The sequence below is a fragment of the Thunnus thynnus genome, chromosome 3 (assembly GCF_963924715.1).
Source record: "Thunnus thynnus chromosome 3, fThuThy2.1, whole genome shotgun sequence".
Lineage (NCBI taxonomy): Eukaryota > Metazoa > Chordata > Actinopteri > Scombriformes > Scombridae > Thunnus > Thunnus thynnus.
This window is the reverse complement of record NC_089519.1, coordinates 13,901,571-13,927,651: the sequence shown is the minus strand read 5'-3', so window position 1 is coordinate 13,927,651 and position 26,081 is coordinate 13,901,571. Positions and strand designations below refer to the sequence as shown.

At 41.0% G+C, this 26,081-nt stretch overlaps 1 protein-coding gene across 6 annotated transcripts in view; it reads right to left on the bottom strand.

The window, feature by feature from the left end:
- Positions 1 to 279: 279 nt before the first annotated feature.
- Positions 280 to 26,081, bottom strand: part of sh3pxd2aa (SH3 and PX domains 2Aa) — a 110,426-nt gene continuing 84,624 nt past the window's right edge. For 3 of the 6 annotated variants that reach the window (XM_067584380.1, XM_067584382.1, XM_067584384.1), the window contains 8 exons: positions 25,171 to 25,284; positions 20,739 to 20,822; positions 13,733 to 13,850; positions 11,722 to 12,125; positions 11,573 to 11,587; positions 11,314 to 11,363; positions 10,920 to 11,039; positions 280 to 10,499 (listed from right to left, as the gene is read on the bottom strand). In XM_067584380.1, the coding sequence (XP_067440481.1) occupies positions 8,484 to 10,499; positions 10,920 to 11,039; positions 11,314 to 11,363; positions 11,573 to 11,587; positions 11,722 to 12,125; positions 13,733 to 13,850; positions 20,739 to 20,822; positions 25,171 to 25,284 (2,921 nt within the window). In that variant the 3' untranslated portion in view covers positions 280 to 8,483. The remainder of the gene's footprint in view (positions 10,500 to 10,919; positions 11,040 to 11,313; positions 11,364 to 11,572; positions 11,588 to 11,721; positions 12,126 to 13,732; positions 13,851 to 20,738; positions 20,823 to 25,170; positions 25,285 to 26,081) is intronic. The other 3 variants (XM_067584381.1, XM_067584383.1, XR_010927837.1) reach the window with 2 other exon arrangements.

Here is a 26,081-nt window from a genome sequence, read left to right as displayed (position 1 = left end):
CCGAGAGCTCGTTCGTCTTCATTCATCGCTCTCAACCTCCTCACACTTTTCTCTCATAACTCATGCCTCCCTATTTATAACCAGCTACATTGTTCTGCTCTTCCACATCTAAACTCACTTAATCTGGCCCGAACAATGAGGTGAATAAAGATAAATGTCTCAATCTGTAATATTACTGTCAAATACTATCTAGATATATCATAGACAGGAAGGGTTTGCTGCTCTTTATCTGCTTTAGAACATGTGACTGGAAGTGTGAGACAAATAAAAAGGAGCCAGTTTAAAACAACAAAGATAATACATTTAATATTGTTTCTCTTTTTTGGGCAATGCGAGATACAATGTAAACATGTACAAGATACAAAAAAAAGGAACAAGACTCGTCAAAATGAAACGGTAGATAAGAAAATGTCCTGTTTTCAAAAGGAATGCACATGTGCAGAATGTTTCCAATCAGAAAGGAATTTGGACAGTATTTTCTTCCTTTGTATTCATCCTTATGTACTAGTGTACAGTGTGAAGATGTTTTGAACAGATTGGTTTGTGTCACTATGTAAGATGTTGTCTGATCAGTCATCACTGGATGATTCACTGACATGTACCGTGGAATAAAGCCTCCTTAGCTTCCTCATGGCATATCTTTTGAAAACAAGGAGTTTGCAAGAGTTCAACACAATTTGCATAACAATGGTAGCCTATTAAAAAAGAAAATTATAAGAGAGAAAAAAAAGTAAGATTAGCACCTCCTTTGGTCCAACGCCAGGCCTGTAGTTGTTGTTGTATTTTTTCATGTGGTTGACATGCTGGTAACGGATTCTTTTTGAAGATGGCGTTATCAGAATTTACACATCAAGAGTTTGATGGCATCGGGCTTCCAAGTTTTTTTGGCACACTGCTCTCCACAGCAGGGTGGTGACAAATTCTGTTCTATAAATGCAACACTGAGGCTAAACAGGCTCCACCTTACAATGAATCTACCTCAGCTGTCACTCAACATCAATCACTTTGACAGCTCGCCTCCACCACAAAAACCATGGCTGAGTGAGCTCCAACCAGCACCAGAGGCAGAAGGCAGTCACAATATCCTTGATTAGGAAGCTGTTAGTGCTGGAATATCATCAGACTGGCTAAGGTTAATTAAGACACACTGTTGTGCTAATTAGAAACGGGGATTCAAACAGAGACAAAGAAAAGAGCAATAGAGACACAGCAGCGTGCCTCGTTCCTCGACACAGCCTCTTTTCTGGAGCTCAGAGACAGCTCCCGCTGATGCCCGCTGCGATTCTGTGAGGAAGTTTTCAGAATGACATAAATAATCAGTATTTCCTGATTCGAAGGCTGGGGATTTTGTTTTCTTTTTCTTTTTTTTTCTTTTTTTGTATCCAACTGCTTGAGAAAAAGCCCCGCAGCTTCACTTGTTCTTTTATTTCTTCTCTCACATTTAAACAACTAGATATTGATTAAAAACCTACAAAATCATCCCCCTAAATACCTCCAACCTGCTACCACACACTTACTGAAACTTTCTTATCAAACCTACCCCTCCTTCTATCAAACAACTCCCTTTATTAACTCAGCAATCCCTCCATTGCAGAGCTGGGTGCTGTTGACTTTTGATTCCATTTCAACACACTTTTTAAAATTTCTTTCCATTATAAATTAAAGCTTGTTTCATTAGACGGGAATAAACCCCTCAACTCATGTTACACTTTCAACAACATTCAATTATTTTCTCAACAAACACACAAAGGAATAAGAGATAACTGACAAGGACTACACCATTTGAAGCCCTTTTGGTCTTATTCCAAAAAAGTTTTTTTGTAATTCAGCACCCAGCTCAACTCTCAACACCCTCAGGGCTACATCTGAAGACATTGACAGTAAAAGCTAAAATCAGATGTAAGATCAGTTGTAAAGTTATTCTATAGACAGAGAATGAGGCTGAGAGGAGCTACTGTAGTGTGAACTCGTTTGTCTCTCTCTGACTTACAGTTTCTTGCGAGCAGCTTCAGACACTTCAAGTGCTGCAATTAAAACATTGTTTGGAGTAATGAGATTTCACAGCTCAGGTTCGGGAGCCGAGTGCTCATTAGGACTGAAGGTGGGTAGAAGAGTTTGATAAAACGGGCTCCCTGTTGGAAGGAATCAGTTTTCATGGTGATGGTTTTTAAGAGCACAGAACAGTACCCACTAACCTTTCATCTCCTCTCAAAGCACGGCTCCTCTCATCTCGTCTCCTCCAATCCACTATCTGATCCATCTTGTGTCTCCCTGCATCCTACTCTCACAAATCTCCTCCTTGACCTCTAACTTCTCTTCTCCAGAGTGCACCTACAAACAATCCATCTCATCATGCAAGACACACACAAATACTCCCCCAAACCCTCCTAGATATCTCAATCATTCTGCAGCGGGAACAGACTACTCGGCCATGTCGAGGAAGAAGAGAGATGGATATATAGGCGCTTTTGGACCAAACAGTTCTGGGGACTCCCTGAGAGGAACTACCCTCTGGGGAGCTCCCCCAAGATCTACATACCTTCAAAGGTATTTTTTTTTTCTTGTTTGCATTTGCACCGCCAATAGGAATGCTGAAGTAACGGAAACCAGCGATTGGTAGCAACGTTACTTCTGCGTGAGATACAACAACAACAACAAAATCATGCTGTATTTCCTCCATCACGTTGTATTTCCTCCATCGCATATAGGCTCAATAAAGCCTGGACTTCATTGTCAGTCCATTTGTCCATGTTTTGTTCCATTTTTTAGGGCTAACATTAGGAGCTGTTATTTACGTGACTAATATTTTACACAGGTTTTTAAAAATGGTTGTTGCCAGTGCTGCATTGGCTCATGTGTTCGACCAATCAACATACACTTACATCACTAAAGGTTTCTCTTGTGCTGGGAGAGTACCTACCATGGTAGGAGCTAAAAAAAGTCCCTTAAAACAGCGGCCTAAGAACTATGATCATTCCCAGATCTTCCAGTGCAGAAACAATAAAAAGGGGGTAGTTCCTCCAACAGTTCTTAGAACTATAAAAAAGTTCCTCTGGTCCGAAAGCGCCTCATGTGGCAAGGGGAGAAAAGAAGAGAACTGGGGAGTAGAAAGGTTGTGTAGCCAGGAGTTATATGCTATGGCAGCAGCAGCTAGTGTTTGGGATTACAGAGTTTAAGGTGCTTCACGCCTGAGAGGTTGCCTGGCCATTTGTTAAAATAAAAAGAGAGCGGGGAGGGACACAGGGTAGAAGTGTAGCGGAGCTGTCTCACCTGGCTGGCCTTCGGGAATATGTCGAGAAACTCATATATTTCCTCTGGCTTGAATGACTATTCCTCATCATAGAGTGTGTGCTGGTATGTGCACACAAACTCCATTGCGCAGGTGGAAAGCAAAAATACTGCCTCCACCAATTCCATTTCCATTCTGCCGTGTGGATGCACACAGGTTCAAGAGCAGTGTAGCTGAGACAGGCTGAACTGGTGGGCCATGATTGAAAAAGGAAACTGTAACTTAAAGGGCAATTCTGTTTTGTTTTGGGTTTATTTTTAACATGGTTCTTATTCTCATAATTGTGATCTGAGGTGGTGAGTGCTAACTTAGCACTCACCACCTCAGTTATAGAGATTTGGGAAACACAATTCCAGCAAAACAACATGTATCTGGACAAGCCGAGAGAGCCTACTAAAACTTTCCAAATAAACTTTAGTTTTACATAAATCATTTAAATACTTGTCTCTGAGTCTGACTGAAATTAGCTCCCTGGATTAGCTTTTGTACTTCAAGGGCAACATGCCGCCTAAAAAGCATACCCCGGTTTGTTTACATGTAAGTCACTCTTGATTAAGCATGAGTTCATGCTAGAGAAGTAGTAGCAAACAAGAGAAGATTTGTTGAAATTCACTTTGGTGGCTGACTATAATTATTCAAATCAAGTGAGGAGCTAAATCAAATGGAGACAAACAATGGAGGCAAATGCGGGATGTCAGCAAGAGTACCATGCCGTAAGACAGCATAACGTAGGAAAATGGAGCTTTAACCCCCTCTATAAAGATGTCAAAGCTTCTCAGGACTTATTTGTAGTATGTGTTTACCTCTGTTGAAATACAATAATGCTATAAATGAAACAATAAGAAAAGTTAGTTTGTTAGTTAGCTAACCAAACAGCTAGCTTGGTTAGCCAGCTGGTTGGAGCTTCAGCACATGCTTGCCCTTGCTATATGTTGTTTTGCTGCAGTCACGTGTCAAACCTTTACAAAGGAGGTGATGAGTACCACGTTAGCATGACCAGTAGTCAGAAACTAGAAGTCACAATCATGAGAATGTGAACCAAGTTGAGAAATATCATAATTTTCCTTTAAGGTGGAGTTTAACTACAAACTATCCAAACAAAATGCACACAAGCCCTCCCTGACAAGACAGAGAACTCTGTGTGTTGTACATACAGGGAGTCTTTAGCACAATGACGTATTCACCTGCAGCTCACACCAATAAGGCCTGCCTGGGGCTCAGGAAAAAAAAAAGGTTTTTCTATTTTTGGCGTACATCCTGGAAGTTGAAGGATTGAACTGATATGGCCTGAAGGAGCGTTCATCTCCCCGGTCTCTTGTTTACTGCCGACACTCTCCTGTTGACGTTTCCTTGCCCGCCGTCACAAATGGTTCCAAATGTCACCTTTTGCTGTGGTGATTCGTGAGGAAAAAGTCTGACTTGGTTTGACAACAGTGGGATAAATGTCAAGAGAGGCATCCACGTAGGTGGAGAGAGGACACACTCCGGAGGGAAAACAAAAAGAAAACAACAACACAAAAACAAGAAACTATCAAAATTCCATTCAGGCACGAATGTGACAGCTCAGAGCAGGGCTGCTGAGGCCCCTGATGATGGGCCCAAGGCTCTCCATCTGTGAAGAAGACCCAGATGGCTGTAATGTCAGTACAGAATGGGTCAGTGGGTTTATGCCATGCCATTCATAAATCACTGTCCACTGTTGATCCGGGGCAGGAGGAGGAGAGATTCTCATGTTGGTTAGTATAAAAGTCCATCACGTTAGGAGATAATGAGGTGTCACATATGACTGCTTTGGTCCAATGACTGTGGTTCATAGTTTTCTGATGCTTTTAGGACCTTTCACATCTGCTCTTTTAGACGGACTGAAATATGACACGCTTGAAATGATGGTAGAAGCTCATGACTGGCAGTTTGATCAGGGATATCTACTCCCAACAGATGTAATGGCATTGTTTATGTTTTGCTAGACCTGCAATATTTTTCCTCTTGTTGAAGCATGTTGCATTTTTTTCTATTGCACATTTCCTCGTGGGTACAGAATTTGACAAAAAGGGCAAAATTAGGTAATAAGAAAAAAGGGAAAAGCATGAATAAAGATAGATGCAACACAGCTAAATAATAGGCTTGACACAAAATGATTCCCTTGCAATTTCAGCCAAGTAAATTTAGCTCAATCAAACAAAGCAACATACAATAATAATATGTGCTGAAGCGAAATGTTAAAGAGTGATTCAACACATTTACATAATGCCTTCGTCTGGATGGGAAGGGGTGGGGGGGGGGGGGTGGGGGGGGTGGCCTTACAGCAAGTATCAGCATCCTAATTGTTTAATTTTCATTAATGTTAACGTAACATATTAAAAATTGTATCTATTAAAATAAATGCGTATACCTCATATTCTCATCAACTAAATGAGGATTTTTTTGTTGTTGTTTTTGACAGCTGAGTCTGCATTTTGCATATTAAGCTGACTGAAGTCCAATTTGTGTAACAATAATAATCTGTATAATGACATACAGTCATATTTTGAAGGGGGAATAAGCTGATTGTCAAACCATAATAAAATATATAACTAATCATAATAAATATACTTAAAATCAGGCATTATGTAAAGCACAATAAAGATGAAGGAAGTGCCCATGATTTGCTAAAGTTGCAGCACACAGCATAGAGAAAAAAAGAAACGTTTTAAATTTTCACAAATAAATTATTGCCCAATACAAAACATGCGCTACAAAAATATTTTTAGCTGCACTGAGATTTTAAAAAATGAAGAAAAAAAAAAAAACATCAAATTTCTGTACAGTTTTTGGGCAGACTCACTGACCAGCAGTGCATTTCTTATTGCACTGAGGTAGGATGGCTGGTAAGCCTTGTGGATGGAATAAATAATCACATAATCATGTCGTAGTACCTTTTAACATCCACAAGAGGTCTCTGTTCCTCCAATTCTACTCAAAGAGACTTTGGTATGTTTATTGTCACTAAGAGAACTCTTGTATTAAAGAGTTAAATTTCTCATTTGAGGTGAGCAAAGAAAGAATTGAGAAATTAAATAATACCAAAAAACAATACCATAAATAATATGCTGGGTATTTACTGCATCTTTACATTAATGCACTATAAAAACAGTTTTAAAGTGCACTAATTCACAAAACAGAACCACTTCATTCCTCATTATTGTCACTGTGCGATCACAGACAATTTAACAAACAAAAAAAAGTCAAATATGATTTTGCTAAAATAGATAACTGCGATCTAGCAGGTACTGTACTTTGTTTAATAATATGATACTGTCCAGCAGAAACATAATGAAAAGTTAAGTGTTCAGTCTCCTATGGAGAGCTCACACTGTTCATTAGAAAATGTATTTCAGCAGTCTTGAACATCAGCCATTTGAATCTTGAAAATTGAAAATGAGCTCTGAATATTTCACTTCTGCATTTTTGGAGTTATTTCTAACTTGTTTTCTACCTCAATTTTTAGATGATTGCTACATTTTATTTATATGATCTTTGTTTTATATTAAATCCCACCTAACTATAAAAAAATGTAAAGAAATATCTAAACAACTTTCGAATAAGATAACAACTCAGTTATCTTACCTTAAATTTAACGGTGTAACTAATACTGCACAGCAATATCTAATGTTAAAATTTGCTTCTTGCTTCAATGGATCTGTAGTTGTTATAAAATGTCTCAAGTGATTCCAGGTATTGATAGGAAAAGGTTTTTTTTCAGTTCAGAAACCTCGTTTTAGGCATTTTGTTGAATACACTGCATTACTTGTACCATAAATAAATAGCAAAATATCAAAAAACAGCCAATGAATGATATTCCTCTTTGGTTTGATCACATTTTGGGCTATGCAAGTATGTCCCTGGGATTCAATTATTTCACCGCATTTCCAGTACTTATTTAATACATCTCCGCAACAGCGGTATTATTATATGAATACAAAACAAAATATATACAAAATCAATTGTTCCTGGAAATAAAAACACTACAGTATACCTAAACATTTGTAAACTAATTGTTTCCAACTTTTGAGTTATTCAGCTACCCAAATAAGGTGGTTTTGTTCTGGAGAGCACTCAAGTTATAAGTTGTTTCTTTGATTTTCCAGAAAAATAAAATATCTGACTGGTATTTTCAAGCTTCACAGGTTATATCATGTATTTGTTATCCCAGATATCTGAGATCAAAAACATGAATATTAATGTTTTCTGTGGGGCTCTGAGAGGACGAATTACAAAAACACTATGCCAATTTATGAAACCTGAGCACCTACAGTATATTTTGCCAATGTCACTTCAGATGGTACAAGACATGAGCCAGGAGCTTTCACTTTTCCAATTCTTGGCTGTCGGTGGAAAATAGATGTCACAAGAAAGCAGAAATAATTCTCTAAGGAAGACTTGCATCAACACAAGACATTATAACATGAACAATGAAACTAAACAAAACCACTAATAAAGAGATTTAAATGTTGGTTTGTTTTCTTGATGACTGTGGCTTAAGATGAGTAAATTCTCTGGTGACTTGAGTCCCTTAAATCTCTATTTTTCTATCTTCTTTAACTGTGTATTGGATCAATTCCAAATCGAAACTTTCCATTTTGTTTGCACTCTATAGTAGAGCACTTAATTGGTTATGGAAATACTCTTGGTGGTGTTCATAGGCCTATGGCACATTTAAAAGATTTGGTTGATTTAATGTTTTGCCATCCACCATTTAGGATTTCCATTTAGGTGATCAAATACAAAAGGCACTTATTGGCCATCATAGTCAGTGATGGGCAGGAATAAGCAAAGCCATTACCCTGCTCAACTTCTGTATTACATGATGCAACACCTCTTTTAGAGGTTATCATACCATTTCATATCTCAAAGACATTGTCCTTCGTAAATGTGGTCAATCCCACATTTGTCTCTCATTCCCAGGCAAAATACTTAAAATCTTTACACTCCTCTTTGTATACATTTTAGTAAACCAGCACTAAAAGTGTCCTTCCTTATCAGATTAAAACATCTTTCTTTTCACACACAGTCTTTTCATAAATGTACATTTTCAAGGACATATTGCTTATGGGAGATTGTGGGTAACATTCTTAAGGAGTGATGCCACCCATGTCCTTGGAGACATCAAAAAGGGGAGCTATGGTGAAGGGTAGGGGAAAGATGTAGATTGGTTTTATTTTTTCCGCTCTAGGTAGTTGGATGGGACCCAGCCCTTGCGGGGAAGCAGGCTGTCCTGCACCTGGCAGTACCACCATCCATTGGGGTTTCTCTCCAAGACCTCTAGACAGGTGCCCTCAGTAAAACCCATAGTCTCCTCATCGCCACGATAGTCAGCAATGGACACGTACACATCCCTGCCAAGGTTGTTGTGGATCAGTTGGTTCTTCTCTATGGGCTTGGGCCGGACTGTGGACACAGGGATACCATTGCGTTGACTAACTCTAAGAGCGTCCTGGACATTGCTTGTGCTGAATCCACTTCCTGAGGACCCCAGGCTAGAGTGCTCAGCAGGCCTTGTCTGACTTTCAACAACCACATGTGGCCGCACGGTGCTGAAGGAGGCATTTCGACGGACACCAAGAGTGGCAGAACCAGAACCGTAGTGATCACTCCTGCCAAGTGAGTCATTTCGCCTAAGGGACCCTGTCATGTAATGTGTGTCCTTAGCTGGCTGTGTTGTGGTCACAAATACAGACTGAGGCCTCACTGCCACCTGGCGTACCCCATTCCTCATCCGTACACCTCCATTAACCATCCCAGATGGCTTTGAGAAGCCACCAGGAGGCTTGGAAGGAATCGGTGGAGTGTTCCTCCTCAAGCCTTGATGCTGTGTGGTCAGACTCTGAATATTGATGTTATTGAGGGCCAAAACATGCTGCTCGTTTTTCTCCAGGCTATTGGACTTACTTCCACTACTCCCATGTCCGTCTGATTCTAAACCACCAGCATCACCCACTTGTCTGACAGGTTCCAGGTAATATGAGGGAGCCCAGCCCTCCTCAGAACCCCAACGGATGTACCACCAACCGCTTTCCTGCTTCTCCAGAACCTCGACCTCAACCCCAGCTGGAAAGCTGACCTCGGAGTCCTGGGCCTTCTTGTAGGCATCAAGGGAGCGGTAGATACTGGGGCCTTCCAAATCGGAGTCACCACGGCTCCCTTTAGAGTAAACAGAGGAGAGATCGGAAGTACTGCGCGAACACATTGAGTCCTCTGACGAGATAACAGAGGCTGTTTCAGAGTCGTCCCCACGAGAAGGTTTGAGGCCATGTCGAAACTGACCTGTGGGCCTCAGCTGGCGTCTCAGAGAACTGATGTCCATCCTCTCAGGACTCTGGGGCTCTGATTTGGTCAGGAGTGGTTTAGGTCTGACAGAGGGCTTGGGCCTGGTAGAGGGGCTCTGACCTATTCTCTGCTCCACATCCCGGCTAAAGCCTGAGCCTTTCTTGGGGCCTCTGTTCAGTTCATCTGATGATGAGTGGGGACTGTTGTCTTGGGACCTGAGGCTGATATCTATGTGCCTGCCCAAAGTCTGGCTTCGCCGATTCATCTCTGGCGTCATGGTTTTCATGGGTCTACCGGCTAAAGGTGAAGATCCAGAGGGTTTGCGCGGGACTGTAGAGGAATGATAGCTCCTTGGGGAGTTGGGCTCACTGGAACCTTTGGCTTTGGTTCCTTCAATGCCACTGCTTGGCCTAAAACCATCGTTCTCATAGATACACTCCTCTTTAGCAACCTCTTCTACAGATCTAAAGGAGGTCCTTCGATGGCTAAAAACTGGAGATGCCTTGCAGACAGGAGGAGAGGCTTTGCTGGAAGGAGGGGAACTGCGGTACTTGTTGCTGACTACACTGCTGATCTTCACATCCAGGGAGCGCTCATCCTTCAGAGAATCTGTGTCCGATTCACCTTCACATCCAATTGCAGGAACATCATACTCGGGTTCTTCGTACACAGGTCTGCTGGGTGACTCTGAGACTTTGGAGGCAGAGTTAGGGGGAGGGGGAGCCTCCTCAGAGTCTTGTTTTTTGACAGGTGGAGCTGGGGGTGGGACTTTGGGTCGGGTCAGGGTACTGGTTCGACGGCTGAGGTTGGGCTTCTTGCGTTTGTCGATGTAGGAACAGGGGGCCCAGCCCTCCATCTCTCCAATCTGCACGTACCACCAGCCTCCGGGGTTCTTCTCTATCACCTGCACAACAAAAGGAAGATAAAAACTATTTAAGGGAATATTTTTCATTTATATTTGTCAAACACTAGAATGGGTTATGGTTAGGGGGTTAGATGATTGGACAATCAAAGACGTGCTGTTCTTACATGTGCTATACATCTACTTGCACAAACGTTAATGACAAAAGTAAACACACTATACAGAATTGTCAGCTCAACATAACTTAGAAAAAAAACCCTGAAGGAATTTATGTCATCTTCATCTTATGCTCTCCGTAGAGCAAATTCTGTCTACATCATCGTATTCCAACACAAATATCAAGGTCGTATCTCTATTGCCTCAGCTTTCCTGTCTATCTGGGGAGCACTCAGTTGACATACATATTCAATGAGCCCTGACTGTCTTCATCTCAGTGACAACAATGTGGCTCTGGCCTCTTACATCAGCCTTTTGTCCTCCACGGAAACTGATGCCATCAGAGATCGAGGACTGGAAATCTGCTATAGTGTAATACTCTGCTTCCACAGCAGGGGGCTCTGGTGGTTTGGGTAACTGGAATCCCTGTACAGCAAAGGGGGAGAGATGTGAGCAGCTGACATATCTAGCCATCATTATATTCTATCTGACAATGACTTTAGAACGAATAGGAATAAAAACTAAACAGTCAATCATTTCAAGATAAGATTTATGACTGCATATTATTATAATATATACATATCACAGTATGTGTAATATTTAAAGTGATCGATTCAGATTATCAAAAACATAGAGGAGCTAATTAATAGTCTTTTTCTTTTCTGTTGTTAGGAAGTAGTAGTTTGTGAAAATATCTTACCAAGTTGGTGTCTCTTCTTGGTGGAGGTTTTTGTCTCAGATTTGGAGACCCTGATAAACAAAGAAACATCTTATTAAATTGTCTTTGCAATGTACTCAACCTTCATCCAACAGGAACACAAGCTAGTAAACATAAACCGTTCTTAGTATGTGAGTAAAATGGAAATCCACACGCCAAACATTTTAAAATCCCATGTTAAGTTAGTGTGACAGACATGTTTTCAGATTACACCAACAGAAATGGCATCCATGAGGCTTACCTATTGCATCAAAGCCTATACAAAAGGAAAATGACAATCTTAATTTCTCATACACACACTACAAATCCTCCTCCACTCAGGTTCAATGCATTTACTGATTTATTCACAGATACAGAAGGCTTGTCTCCTAAAAAACCACAAATACCCACCAATTTCCACTCTATGCGGTGCCACGCGTGCAACAGCTGGGGACCCCGGCTCACCTCTCCCTTTATTTTCATTTAGGGCAGCACTCGCTGCTATTCCCAGACATGGACTGTTGGTGTCACGGCCTGCACTCAGCCTCCTGCCCGTTTCAGCATTGATTTCAGAGTTATAGGGCATGGGCAAGCTGATTTCATTCTTGGAGATGTGGCGCTCCGGTGTGGTGCTACCCTCGCCGTCTGTCTGGATGTCCTTCTCGCTGACTGACTTCTTTTGCAACAGGTTGCTGATCTCCATGATGTTGCCAATGATCTCCACAGGGCCCGTCAAGGTCTTCTTGCGGGGGGAGAAGTCCTCTTTCACCTTTTTCAAGTAGGAGGCAGGGGCCCAGCCCTCTTTCCCTAAATGTCTGGGGGAAGAATACAGAATAAATAAATACAGTCCCCATAGTAGCCATTTAATTGTAGTGAGACCATTTTTTGAAACTTGACCTCAGTATAAAATGACGTATTGTGACCTCTGGGATAATCACAGTCTCATGAAAATTAGGTACATTGACAATATGGGGGTTTCTGAGCAAGTTCCAGAACAAAAAGTGCTCAAAAAATCCCTGAAAAATGCAATTCTTTCAGAAATCTTACAGAAATCTTTGTCAAAAGTTTTTGATGACAAATCATAGCATGGATTTTTCTATGGTGTTCCTCAAGGTCTTGGTGTCTTAATGAGATATTTTGGAGGGATTTTTGACCATTTTTATCAGTTCTCAAGTGGTCAAAATTGCACCAAATCTGTATAACAAATGGTATCAACCCAAAATTGCTGCAACAACTTGTGAGACATGAGCATGGGAATGGCCATCATATACTTCATAACGTTCCAAGTACTTATACATACAATGCTGAGCTGCATCACAAATTAATATTCACATTCCCAGCTTTCAGATGATGTATACCACTTCTATGACACATACTGTTGACCTGCTACCTCCCTAAAGATCCCCTGTCTCCCCCTAAAAAATGGGTCTGTAGTAAAGGGGGGGGGGGGGGGGGTGGAAGAGGTTAAAAAAAGACACAATTTTAATTCTAGTAATGTAGGGGTAGCCAAAGGCTTGTAAACAGCCTACATAATATATGCAAAAAGAGACTGCTTCTCCACATTTCAACATTCATTGTTATGCGAAAAGAGTCATTTTAGAGTGCTTTGTGAAACAATAGGCAATGTTCTTACTTTTAAGTAACTGCTTCCCTGTTGCATGATTCCAACTGCAACCACAAGGAGTCTCCATAACTAAAAAAGCAGCATGCAGCACTGAGAGCAGCATGACTAAGATGTACATCTGGAGGATTATTTCTTATTGGACAACATGCTCTAAAATGACTCGTTGTGCATTGCAATGAGGGCTGAGCAGTGAACAAGCTGTTTGAAGAAGCAGTTTGTGAATACATATTAGCCATATACCACACATATCACACCAGCACACTCGCTACACGCAAGCACTGTTTGTTACAGGGACTCTGTGTGTATGTTTGTGTTGTATATAAGCACGCACACTCTTAACATATATTTGTATGTGTATGTGAGATGCCACAAGGCAGCATGTGATAGTAATCAGCTGTGCAGTGGAGCTCCACTCCAATGCTCTCTGGGATACAAGGAAACAAACAACTGGCAGGAAATACACACTGGCTGAATAAACAACACACACACACTGTATGTGTACACACGCAGACATACACATACAGATTAGGTATCCTGGGCAGGACACCCAGTTGATCTGTGGAGAGCGCCATATGTTAATGGTTTCTCCTCAATACCATTACGCAAATGAGAGCTGCAGGAGACCATTGCCTTGATCACAGCACTAAGCAATGACGACTACCAGAAATCTCATTGCTCTCTGAGGACTCGTTCCTTTTGAGATTGGATGACAATAAACATTTTCGATTGATTGTCTTACAGTTGTTGAAGTTCTCTTAGCTGACGCACAATTTACTCATGATGGGAGGCAGTTCTCACCTGATGTACCACCAGCCCTCCAGGTTTTTTTGGATGACCTCCACGGTGACCCCTTTCTCAAAGCTGACCTCATCCTTTCCTTGACTGGTGTACGGCTGTATCGTCACATATTTCTCCTCTGGAGGTGAAGAGAGGTAAAGGAACGAAGGAAGAGAGAGGAAAAGGAACAAAGTGAGTGAAATGTTATCATTTAACAGTCTTACATTAAGGGGTTAAACCACTGTGTAGTTTAAGTCTTCTCAGAGGGCCTTATGAGGAGGAAAAAAATGGGGAGGGTGACCTACTTAAAATGCTCTGACTATTTCCATACCAACACAAACACAACCCTCTCCCCCCTTGTCCTACACAATAATAACATACGGCTCCCTCTACAGGCTGAACCTACTGTTTCCTATCCATGCTATCTGGACTCTGATACAGTATTTGTTCTCTCTCCATAGGGAGATTCCTGTTCTAGCAGTAGGCCTACATTAGGGCCTCCCTCAAGGAGATAAGATATTTGGACCAACATCTCTCTACTCAGATCCCTATTTGACCGCCACTCCTCTCTCACGCTCTTCTAGGCTTCCAAGACCCTGTAGGGAAGGAAATCTTACAATGGGCTTAGTGGGGAGCAGTATAAGGTTAGGAGATTTATAGACAACAAGGCAAAAGAAGAGAAAAGAGCAGGGGCAAAAGTCTGGCAGATTGCTGGACATCACATTGTTTTTCAGTGGCTAATGAGTTATTATGATATGCAGAGGAAGAAAGGTCACCTAAATATGTAATATGATGACCTCAGTGACAGAAAAGGGTATAAGAAACTAAATATGTATTGAATAAATGAGAGTAATAAATGAATAAATGACAGACAGGAGAGAATACGACCTTAGATGGCTGAGGGGAATCTCAGACGTACGTATGTGTGTGCGTATTCATCTGAATGCATGCTTTTAATAGGTGGGGTATGTCCAGACAGTAGGGATTCATATTCCTCTCCTGCCTGTCATTTCAGAGCAGCTGAGGTCAATAATGTGGAGCAGAGTGGAATGTCTGGCACTGAACTCAGGCATGTTGTGTGTGTGAACGTGTAGAGGTTGGGGTGAGTACTTGCAGATGGACAGGGAATAACAACTGGGGTGGTTTACAGAGCAATCTGGAACATCTACCTGAATGTATGTGCTTGTTATGTGTGTGTTGATGTACTACAAACAAAATCTTTCACACTGCTTGTAACTTTGTGTGTGTGTGTGTGTATGTGTATGTGTTGTGGATTATCATGTCATCACAGTTATAACTTTTAATTCCCCCAAGGATTGGAATGAAAGATGAAAGATTAAATTAATCACATCTATTAATCACATTTGTGTGTGTCTTTCATGAGCTGTACATGTGCCTCAGTGTCCATCTCTATTTGTGTGTGTTGGCGCTGGCGTCACACCGCAGGAACAGAACAGTGAGTTGAGTGGGCGGTCAGCAGAACTCTATAAATCAGATTAGGGACCTGCTGTAAGTGATAGCACTCTCTGAAAGCACAGATGACTGCCAGCAGGGTGAAGGGAGGACGGTTCGTATTGAATCTCGGAGTGCAAGACGCCTCCCCTGCCGAGTACCTGACGAGGTTCACCGTCAATAGCCAATCAACACCCCAAGAGAGGTCAAGACACGCTGACCTGGCTTTGTGTCAGAGCACAGGAGAGTCAACAAAGAGATGTTCGGTAATTTAATTAGAGTCCTGAGCATGCCCTTGTTTTACTGTCAAGATCTGTGGATCATGTCTTCATCTTCGTTATGATGCGTCACATAAAAGGCAAAGAAATCTGTCAGCAAACAGGCAAGAGAGTATACGACTGCTTGCCTCCATTAGCAAATTACACCCTCCAAACACATAAATCCTACATGATTGGTCTTTGTTTTTGTTCTTTGCCAGTGCTACTAAATCAAACTGTATATCAAGTGTCTGTGCAGAGCTGTAAAACCTCATTCACCCGTTTCTTATCGCTTACTCAGCAATGCATTATCAGGCAGGGACAGTGGTGCCTCCACTCACAAAGCAGAGACGGGGAACAGGGATGGTAAGAGAGTTGGGAGGATAAGGATGTCAGAAAGGTGGGACAAATACTAGCTGCAAATACTTCTTATTTTCTTAAATGCACAAGAACATTCGAGAGAACACATGTTTATTTATGAATGTGTTCTACACTTTCTCGTACTTGTCTTAACTTTCTGCTTATCATATTATTCCTCATTGTAAACCCAAAGCCAGCAGTTCAACACAAAATCAAACCACTACCTACACATAGAGTAGTGGTATTTGATCCAGGTCTGGCTAAAGCAGAGTTGAACTGAGTTGAGGCAGAGACAGACAGTGTACAGTAATTGGGCAGCTTGTCGACAGACAGTGATGTAGTTACAAATTGAAGAGAGGTGGTGAATGAATAAGTTAAAATCTAGAAAAACTGAGTTTGACATGACTCCAGTCAGCAGGAGCTGCAGCTTTCATGATGAGGCTATTTTCTATGGTGGAAAAAGAGCTACTGGTCCAGGAGCTATTAGCTTGTTTGCAGTGAAGCCAATAACACTCACTGCCATGTGAAACTCCTCTGTCCTCAGTTTTCCTCAAGTCCTCTGTAACCTTACATGTGGCTTTATCAATATAATGCAATTCTTACAACCAATAAATCATAACAGTCACACAGCAATGCTTCAAATTCTCTATCTAAGTTAAACCAAGGCTGTCTTACTGAATATGTTAGGCAGCAATATACTACAAGAAGAGGTCTGACAAAACTAAGAACTCCAACGCCTGCAGGGTACAGCATTGTCAATCCAACCAACCTTCATATTTTTGGACCAACTGAGAGCCAGTGGTGAACAAATCTGGATAACCAGTGATGTATTTCATATACAGTACAGCTGCCTCTGATTTCAGATCACATGCCTTTCAACTGAAAACATAAAAGCATATGCATCAAACTGTGTATGTGCAGATTAGGCTAAAGGTTTCTGGATTTGATCCCCAGTATTTCACGTTTGGTTGCCTGTAATGAAATCAGTAATGCATTAGTTATAATGTCTTACTAATGGGCAAAGAGAGCAACTGGAAGCACGTCTGGTCTGCATGTTTGCCCTGACATGATGAGAGAGACATTTTTACATGGCAGCATGGCCAGATTAACTTGTCAGTGGACCCTGGGGTAAAAATGAGCTGTTGGTCCCCCATTACCCCCCTGCTCCTCCCACTCTCAGTCTAGTTTGTAAAGGTTCTCGAATGGTGGTCCCAGATCTGATATGTGGTAATATGCAACATATAAGCACAAAACTTTCTTATGATGAGCTTCAGATTTTGAAATCCCATTTCATGTCAGTTAATTCTGTGCTTCAGTGGTGCAATTTTCAGTTAAATCAGCAAAAACCAGTTGATACACAGTAAACCTAGAGTTTAGCTGCCCAGCCCTAAAATTCTGGGGCTGGGCAGCTGGCTACCTTTGAGGAAAGTGATATGTTTCTAAATGTAAGTGTGTGAGTGTACAGAAATGTGGCTTAAAAAACAAAGAGCCATCACACAAGATAGTGTACAAAACAAAATGAAATAGTACCAAGACAGTAAAAAGCTAGGTGTCTAAAAAAGTAAGTGGTCTATGGTGGAATTTAAGAACATGGCCTCCAAAAGTGTTTCATGCCCTCATTCTCTGGTGGCGACAGCTAGCCGGGTGACTCATCTATGCGCTATAGAGGTCTGTGTGATTAAAACCAGTCTGCAGATTGGGCTGCTGTCCCACTTTCACACTTCCTACTGGCTCATTCAGGCCAGGCTTCACTGTTCGGTGAGACATATCCAATCAGGTAACACTCCTGACCAGCTATATGATTCCTATGAGTCCATGATTGATGGTATACTGTAAACGGTAATCCTCTAATATTTCTACTTTAGTCATTTCGACTTGTGAGTAGAATGTTGTAGGTTTCAATCCCTAAATCAGCTGTGAAGTAAAGTAAATGAATCCCTGTCTCTTAACTGCTACCACTATATTCTGCCTAACAAAACCAGAGGATTAACAACATGAGTGCAGTATGTCAGCATGTGTGTAACTTACCCTGTATCAACTGCCTCAAGCTGTTATATAGAATAGAATATTCCCTGTATGTTAGCATGTGTGTTTTTAGGAGAAGCAGGGGCCCGAGCTGTTTTTACACCAAAATATTTCTGTCCTGTACAGTATAAGTCACTTAGCGCTGTCTGGACTAGAAGCACACACCATTTGACCTGAGTTTGCCATGCATTCAATCTCCTCTGAGAATTACTAATCTATGTCTTGTTGCCTGCTGGACTGGGGGAAGGTGGTAACACAAGCCAGTCCAGCCAGGCTATATTATGATAATGGGAAACAATGAGTGTTTTTAAAGGTTTTACGGAGGCTGCGCAGGTCCATGAACAGCTTCCATAAACAAAGTAAAACTACAAGGCGTCTGTTAGAAGCCCTGACTAATCCTGGAACCAGACAAGTGCATAACTGACAGTCTGAGAAAAATTTGGATTAGAAAGTGCCGACTCACACCAAAGAGAGGTGGCTGTGTTTTTTCAGACACGCTCATGTTTCTCTTTCAGCATTAAAAAAATAATGATTCAACAAAACCGCCGGTAACATGCGGAATACAAAAATTAAAAGTGTGTAAGAATATTTTCATGTTGTGTGTTTTGTTTTGTTTTTTTAGAATTAAGAAGAAGAATTAAGAACAGCATTTTAAACCTAAGAGAGCTTGTTTTAATTGAGCAGCAGTCCTGCTATACAATCATTTCACAGAGCTCAGTGGCCGTCAAGGTTGTTGTATCTGTAATGTGGAAGCTGAAGAGCCTTAATCATACAAATCTGTTTGATGCAGTCCAATTATTTTATTGTTTGGTGTGAGATGAAGAGCGTTCCAAGTTTGATGGAGTGAGATTTGAAATTTTACTGTCAGAGCTGACTCATGGCCACCCAATATGCTGCTCCCGCTAGATACTTGAAGCCAGTTGTTGTTGGCAGTCTAATGAGGATGTAAATGAGGTTGTTTACCATGTGGCCACATAATATGTGGAACTACATGAGGAAGGGGCCACTGAAAGGGCTCAGCGGTTGTGCTGTACATTTGTTTCTATAGTGTGTGGGGAGGGTGTGTACGGTATATGTGTTTCAAATGAAGACTCAAAGTCTTCATCAGTGGATGGAATTGGCTCAGGTGTTATTATGTGACCTTATGTTAGGTACTTCGTACGCTAATTCTGTCTTGAAAAATGCAACAATTCTGGAACGGTATGTAAAAGGCACTAACAAATGATTATTATGTTGTTATAATAACATACATCAGAACAATTGTTCTCAATCTTCAGATAAAACTTCTTCAAATTAACTGTCTATTTTAAACTAGAAGCATTTTATCCAGGGCTGCCATCTCACACGCATTGACCATGAGACTCATGCAACTGACACTTTTTACATGCTCTCACACCACACGTCCATTTTCTTACAAAGTGAAAAACAAATTCATAACTGATAACGTTGGGGCACAAAGAGAGGACACTGAGAGCACAGGTACAGATAAGACAGAGCAGCACAGCACAACAGCAGCACCGTGCAGCAGTGAGTTGTTCAACGAGAAATATACACAAATCTCTTATATTGTATTTTATTCCCATGCATGCTGCTCAGAGTAATCTCAGTCAGTGGCTCTTCTGGCAGCAGTACAGCGTCTCTCCCTCTCCCAGTAAGGTCTGCGCCATGCACACGCAGGCAGGAGTGAGCGTGAGTTACTATGGTTACAGGACGCTCTGTGTCTCTGCCACTCTGAAGCTATCTTGTGAGTCCCAAAAATAGGTTTTTAGGTTAGTTGTGAGGCCATTTCATTCATTCAGATTGTTTCTACTTTGTTGCAATTGTTAGACTTTGAAGATGCCTTGTGAGGATTGAGAATATCAACCCTCAGGTTTAACACTGTTTAACCAGGTTTAATTATCCAAATCATATTGTGATGTGTTGTAAGACTATTTCATTTCTATAAATTGTTTGTCCTTGTTTGGCCTTGAAGATGGCCTAGTAGCCTGCGACCTTTTACCATATTACGGTACATAATGTTTTTTATATAAATATAATTTCAAATATGAAATAGCCATTCTTCTGATAATCTTTCTTATAATAATTATTTGTTTTCATAGCAACCTCAATCTTAAAAAGAAAACATCTTATGAAAAAGGTGCTGGTTCATAAGGCCAGAGAGAGGTCGAGTGGGTCAATTAACCATGCTCATTTTATCATGAACTAAAACAAATACTACTAAAGTATCCTCCTGCCGCCCCCAAATCTCACAGATCTCACTCCAAGCTGAAGTCAAAACTTGGCAGCCCTATTTTATCATTAGGTATGCAAACATTTTATTCTGGCAAACCATTAGCTTACCACAGCTGATTGAGTTTTATTAAAATGTGCAACATTTCTGCAAAGTATATAAAGGGCCCTAACAAAAGATAAATTTGTATCAGAGAATAACTGCTATGAATCTTCCGTTAAAATTTCCTCAAATGAGAGGTGTATTTTAAGCTTGCATGCACGCACGCACACGCCTGTCAATTTAGAATGATTCTGATTCATTAACATACACACAGTGGTAAGAACCAAATTGGCCGGTGTGCACGTGTCATGAATCCTATGGTAATTTTGCGCACTTATTTTCTACGCCAAGTAAGAATAGCATATTAGTAAATGAGGCCCATTATCTTTTGTCGACAGAGGACTAAGGAAACAATGATTTGATCATCATGCCAATGAAGCATTTATATACTGAATTAAAAGGGAAAGAAAGATGGAGAGAGACGGAATAAGATACAGTGTGTGTTTGTACAACTGAAAGTGTTTTGAATGCATTTGTTGTAATTGTATACTATGTTGACAATTGTGTATTATGTGTCCACGTCCATGTACGTATGTATACATTTACTCTCACTGTGTATTCTGTGTGTGAGTGTGTGTGTATCAGCTGTTTCCATGTTCACCTCTGCTCTGCTGGCGGTTGACTATACCCCCGAGAGTCCAGCGGCGGTCCAGCCTCTTCAGATGGGCCTTGCGTCTCTTAGTAACTGATGAGGATGAGGAGCAACCAAAAGGGAAAACAAAGAAACAAGCATGGAGTTAGTATAGGAAGCATGAATTAGCAAAATTAACAAAGGCAAAAAAAAGCTGTTGTTGTTAGAACAGAGAAGTTTTCCAAGGGATGATGTCAAATAAACAACTTCTTACTATGAAGCCAGTAGATCATATCTTGCAAGGGTAACAAGAATTTTAGCCAAGTACAGTAAATGTTAAAAAGTTAGCTGCTGTCCCATAAAAACATCCAAACCTTTATTGACATTTCTTCACTGTTTAAGTAAACTGTGAGTTCAGAACTTTTAATTACTGAAAAGTGTGTATAGTCACTGTGTAAACGTAGAAAGAAGCAAAAAACAAAATGGCATATGTGAGATTAACTTGAGGAGAGGGTTAGAGGGAGCACCATCCTGGTTCACAGGCATACAGGGTTCCCCAGACAGAACGGGCAGAATTGGCTGCCCGATTGTATTTTGACCCATTCTATTTATCATTCGGAAATAACACTGTGTCTTTGTGTTTCTGTGGACAGTGTTACCTCGCTGAGTTGCAGTGGTGAGACAGAGACGTAATGGGAATTTTGTAGTAAAAAAAGACTGTAACTTTGTAAGACACCCACTTGACTTGACTAACTCAGAGAGCTGAAGCCTCATGTTAGCCTCAGCTGAACTGAAGAATGCACTTTTGCATTGAAAGAGGACTGTGGATTGTGTCCCTTATATCTTACATTGGAGTTTATTTGGGCAAAAAGCTCTTTCAGTTGTATCAAGATATACATAAAATCCAAACATCCAATACAACAACCCTGCAATAAGTCCTACATTTAGCTTCAGAGGTGTTAATTTAACTCACGTTTAACCCTATTCATATATTTAAACCCCACTTTCAACATCATCATGAATGTGAAACATGCGGACAATGGTCATCAGCAAATCTTTCAATTTTAATATCTGCGCACATACTGTATCATAAGTCAGCTAGTCAGAGAGCATCTTGTTCCAGTGTATTGACCGTATATGAATATGGACAATGCATCTCCACTTCCTACTGCAACAGATTTATGACCTATACTGCAGCCAGCCACCAGGGGACAATCGGTGGTTTTGGATTCGCTTTTGGGGAACTGTCATGACGTCCATATTTATATACAGTCAATGATCCAGTGTTTGGTTTCACTCTGATAGGAAGGTAAGAAGACAGCTACTGTGGAACTATCATGATAAACATCTATGTAAGCACTGAAAACAATAATATTATAATTATTATTTTAATGGTGGTGACATTTTAGTGTCAACAGTGTTGACAGTGTTGGGAGTACCACTGCACATGTAAAACAGACTGTGTAAAGCCTTTTGTGGCTCCAGAGGAAGCTACGTGAAATTTGATCAATTGCCTAGAGTGATGTCACTTGAGTCAGCGTCAGTTGGGGCTGAAAACTACAAGTTTGAAAATGAAACAAATCTAGAGTTGTGGACTTAGAAAGAACGGAGGTTATCAGACCTTTGTACCCTGTTCCTCATCTCTACTTGACGTTTGCAGTTTGAGGCTACATTAGACACAACTAGCATAACACACTCAAATCTTCAACCAAACCATCTGCAGCCAAGTTGCATTGTGGGTAATGTGGGCATTATGTTTTGACAAGGAAGAAGAGTGCGTGGAGTAAAAAAAGATGATATCTCTGGTTCTGCGGAGTTGATTTTGTTAATTTTTTAGACTGTCTATCATGAGTCCAACAATGTTATAGGAGTGCAATGCTACATCAGCAGAGTGCTCTTTTAATTGACTTTCATGCTTTCATGACACCAACATGATGAAAACTGACATGAGATGATGATGATGATAACATTACTATATTCTCCACTCATGAGTTTAGATCATCTGATCGACTAGGAAGAAATTAAAGAGGTCTACATCCAGTGTCTCTATGGGACTGTACACAATCTGTAGCTAATGTGTGCTGAACTCTCAACCTCTTTCACTCCTTGTTAGTTAAAAGCCTGTATGATAAAGCAGCAGTCATAACATGATGGGTCATTTTCCTATCTTCATGCATTCTGTGAGGCCACATGAAGAGCAAACACATTAATTAGGGGAAGGAAAGATGGAAACAGCATTTGTCTTCTATCTGTCTTTCTACTATGGTAATCTAATTCTCTGCCACTCAGTTTCTCCATCTTCTGTCTGTTCATTCGCTTCCTCTCTTCACCTTCTTATCTCTCCATCGTTCCTTCGGCTTGACATCCGTCCTCTCTCCCTTTGTGTGCTTCTGCTACTTGTCATTTCCTCTCCATTTTGATTCCCCTCCACTCTCTGCCTTTCATTCATCCCACTGAGCACCACCCTACTGCTGTTGACCTCCTAATTGAAATATCAGCTATGGGAAGGCACAAAGGGAAATGTTATTTCGAGGTAATTTCACCAGGGCCAGGCTGTGCCTGTCTGTTCCTCACCAGCGAGCTGAGCTGTCAGTGGAATTAGGTTACAGACCACGCAGAGATAATGAGATGTAAGAAACGACAGGAAGCAGGAAGAGGGAGATCAGGAATAAGAAGTGACGATGTGTGCAAACACAAAGACACCAGGTCTAATGGGAAAATGAGGGCCGCTGACAGAGGATGGGGATGGGTGGAGGGGGAGAGTGTGTGTACTTGTGTGTAGCTGTGAGCTCAGGCACTTACTAATAAATTGGTTAAGAGAGAAAGAAGACAGTAAGAAAGTCAAATGTGATGCAACCCACAGGCTTCAAGGAAAATTCAGGTTTATTGCAACTTATTGTGTTGGTTTTGGCATAATTCCTACCAAAAATAAGACAATTTTAATTGCCTTATTGTACCTGCGTTAGTAGTAACCCTGTTGGGCTTTGTTGTAGCAAAGTTTCTGTATTCCAAGATCTCAGCAACTAAGGCCCTTAGTTGCCTTAGACCATATCAGAAATAAGCAGCCAAAAATGCTGGTTATTTCAATAAAGTTCTGCACCATGAAAGGAAGAGATGACAGGTAGACAGTTCAAGCTCTGCATTTGAGAAAAGCTACTCTGACATCAGCTGTGCCTGTTATGGCAGGTAAATTAACTTGTGTCAGTGGACAGGGGAGAGACTAGCCCAGACCCACTGTCAGAGGGCTCTGTAGCCTCTGCCTGCTCAGATGAATCTAGTCTACACTCATAAAATCCACAAAAGGCTGTGATAAACCAACAGCTGTTTCAGTTTTTTATCATATAAATAGTTAAACAACTTGCTGCCATGCCATGTATGTTATTTCATTTATTATCCCTCAAAAGATGGAACTGAATGTAGTTGTTTGATATCCTACTGCACACAAAATTCAACTTTTGTATATCTGAACAATGAAGAAATACAAAAGAAAACAAGAAGGCCAAACCCTAAAAACATTGAATCCATCAGTTTGTTATTTTATCACTTGGATACACAATTGTAAGAGACTTCACAATTACAGGCACTGGCATTATCTATTAAGGCTGTGTCAGTGTGTATGAGGGGGAAGAAATCCATGAAAGGAATGAGAACAGCAAATAACAATGACAGTGTCAGCTGTGCACGAGCTGTCATCATTTTAGCAAAGTGTGTTTTTGTGTGTGTGTGTGTGTGTGTGTGTCTCTCACAGAATGTGCACAGTTCAATGAAGCACAGAGGCTGGCATGTCTTAATGAGAAACAGAAAATGTTTGTCGGATAATCCAGTGGCACACTACAGAACAATTAACTATTGCCCCATCCTTTTTTCATTACCAAACACTACTGCAGATAGAGAACTGTGTGCATGTACCAAAGAGTTTCATAAGCATCTCTGTGCATGCATGTGTGCATACTTGTGTGTTTGCACGTTATTTATCTCTATTGGATTTCCCTTGGTCTAAAAGCAGAAAGGGGCTTATGACAGTGATGAAATGCTCCATCCCGGCATTCAGACTAAACATTAAGGAGGAAAGGGTCACAAAAAAATGAGGCTCCTGCAAGAGTTGCAGCCTCCCGGGGGAGTTGAAAGGAATTTTCTGTGGTGCCAAAATATTGCAAACCCTTTGGCTGCGGTCTGGTACCATTTCACCATGGTGTTGCGACTGTGGTCTTCAAGGTTCCTAATGTGTGACTGGAAGTGTGTAAGTGTATGTGCTTGTGTGTTTAGTAGTAAGCTCTCTATGTTGCTTTCAGTCTTAGATTGAGATGTGAACAAAGAAAAAAACGGCCACAAAAACCATTATTGAGAAATCATGGCCTGTTCCACGCAGACATTTCTCAAATAACAACAGCCAGGATGACGTTTATGTCTTTCTGTGTTTTATGAATCTAATAATGTTTTGTTTGTGTGTGTCTGGGTTAACCTTCTCCAGTCCTGGAAGTGCCCAGATCCAAGTCGTCTCTAGTTCCATTCTGGGAGTCCAGGTATGTGGCCGGCACCCAGCCCTGCTCCTCTGCTGTGCTGACAAACCACCAACCTAGAGAGAAACATAGATGAAAGAGAGATGGAAAAAGACAGAGATGAACATATTAGTTCTGCTAACAATCATTAAGGCCTTCAGGATGGCAGGGAGGATCGTTCCCACATGATGATTTACACCAAACAATGGAAATTACACGTCATTGTTGCCTATCATTCAACTGTAGCACAATTTAGTATGACTGCATTTGAGCCAGCAATGGCACTATGGTGCATTCAGCATGGGTATGGAAGGTAACGTTGGGCTTGTCTGTATCAGAATGACAGACAGATCTGAGGCAGAGTCATGGCGGTTGGAGGTTTCACCTACTTGGAAAGCTGTCTTCATTACTAAACCAGACACTGAAAGAGACGGAGGACACTGGAGAGAGGACAGTTGGAGTGGAGCTTGAAACAAAACAGATCAACACAGGTTCAGAAAGCACTTGTTCTGTTTAAGATGAATCTGGTGAGACCAGTAGGTGCTTTCAGTGATTAAATCACTGCTGCTGCCCAGGCCAGACCTCCCAAACATCCTCAAACTTCAATGGCTCAAAGTTCGACAAATCAAGGTTAAAGTATAAAAAAGGGAAAATAATGCTAGCCAATAATGCTAGATTAAGCACAGTGGTGTTTTGAATGAAATGCTAATGTTAAGATGCTTACAATGACAATGTTAACATGCTGATGTTTACTATGTTCACCATCTTAGTTCAGCATGTTAAATGGTAAATGGACTGTACTTGTATAGTGCCTTTCTAGTCTTCCAACCACTCAAAGTGCTTTTTACACTATGAGTTACATTCACCCATTCAC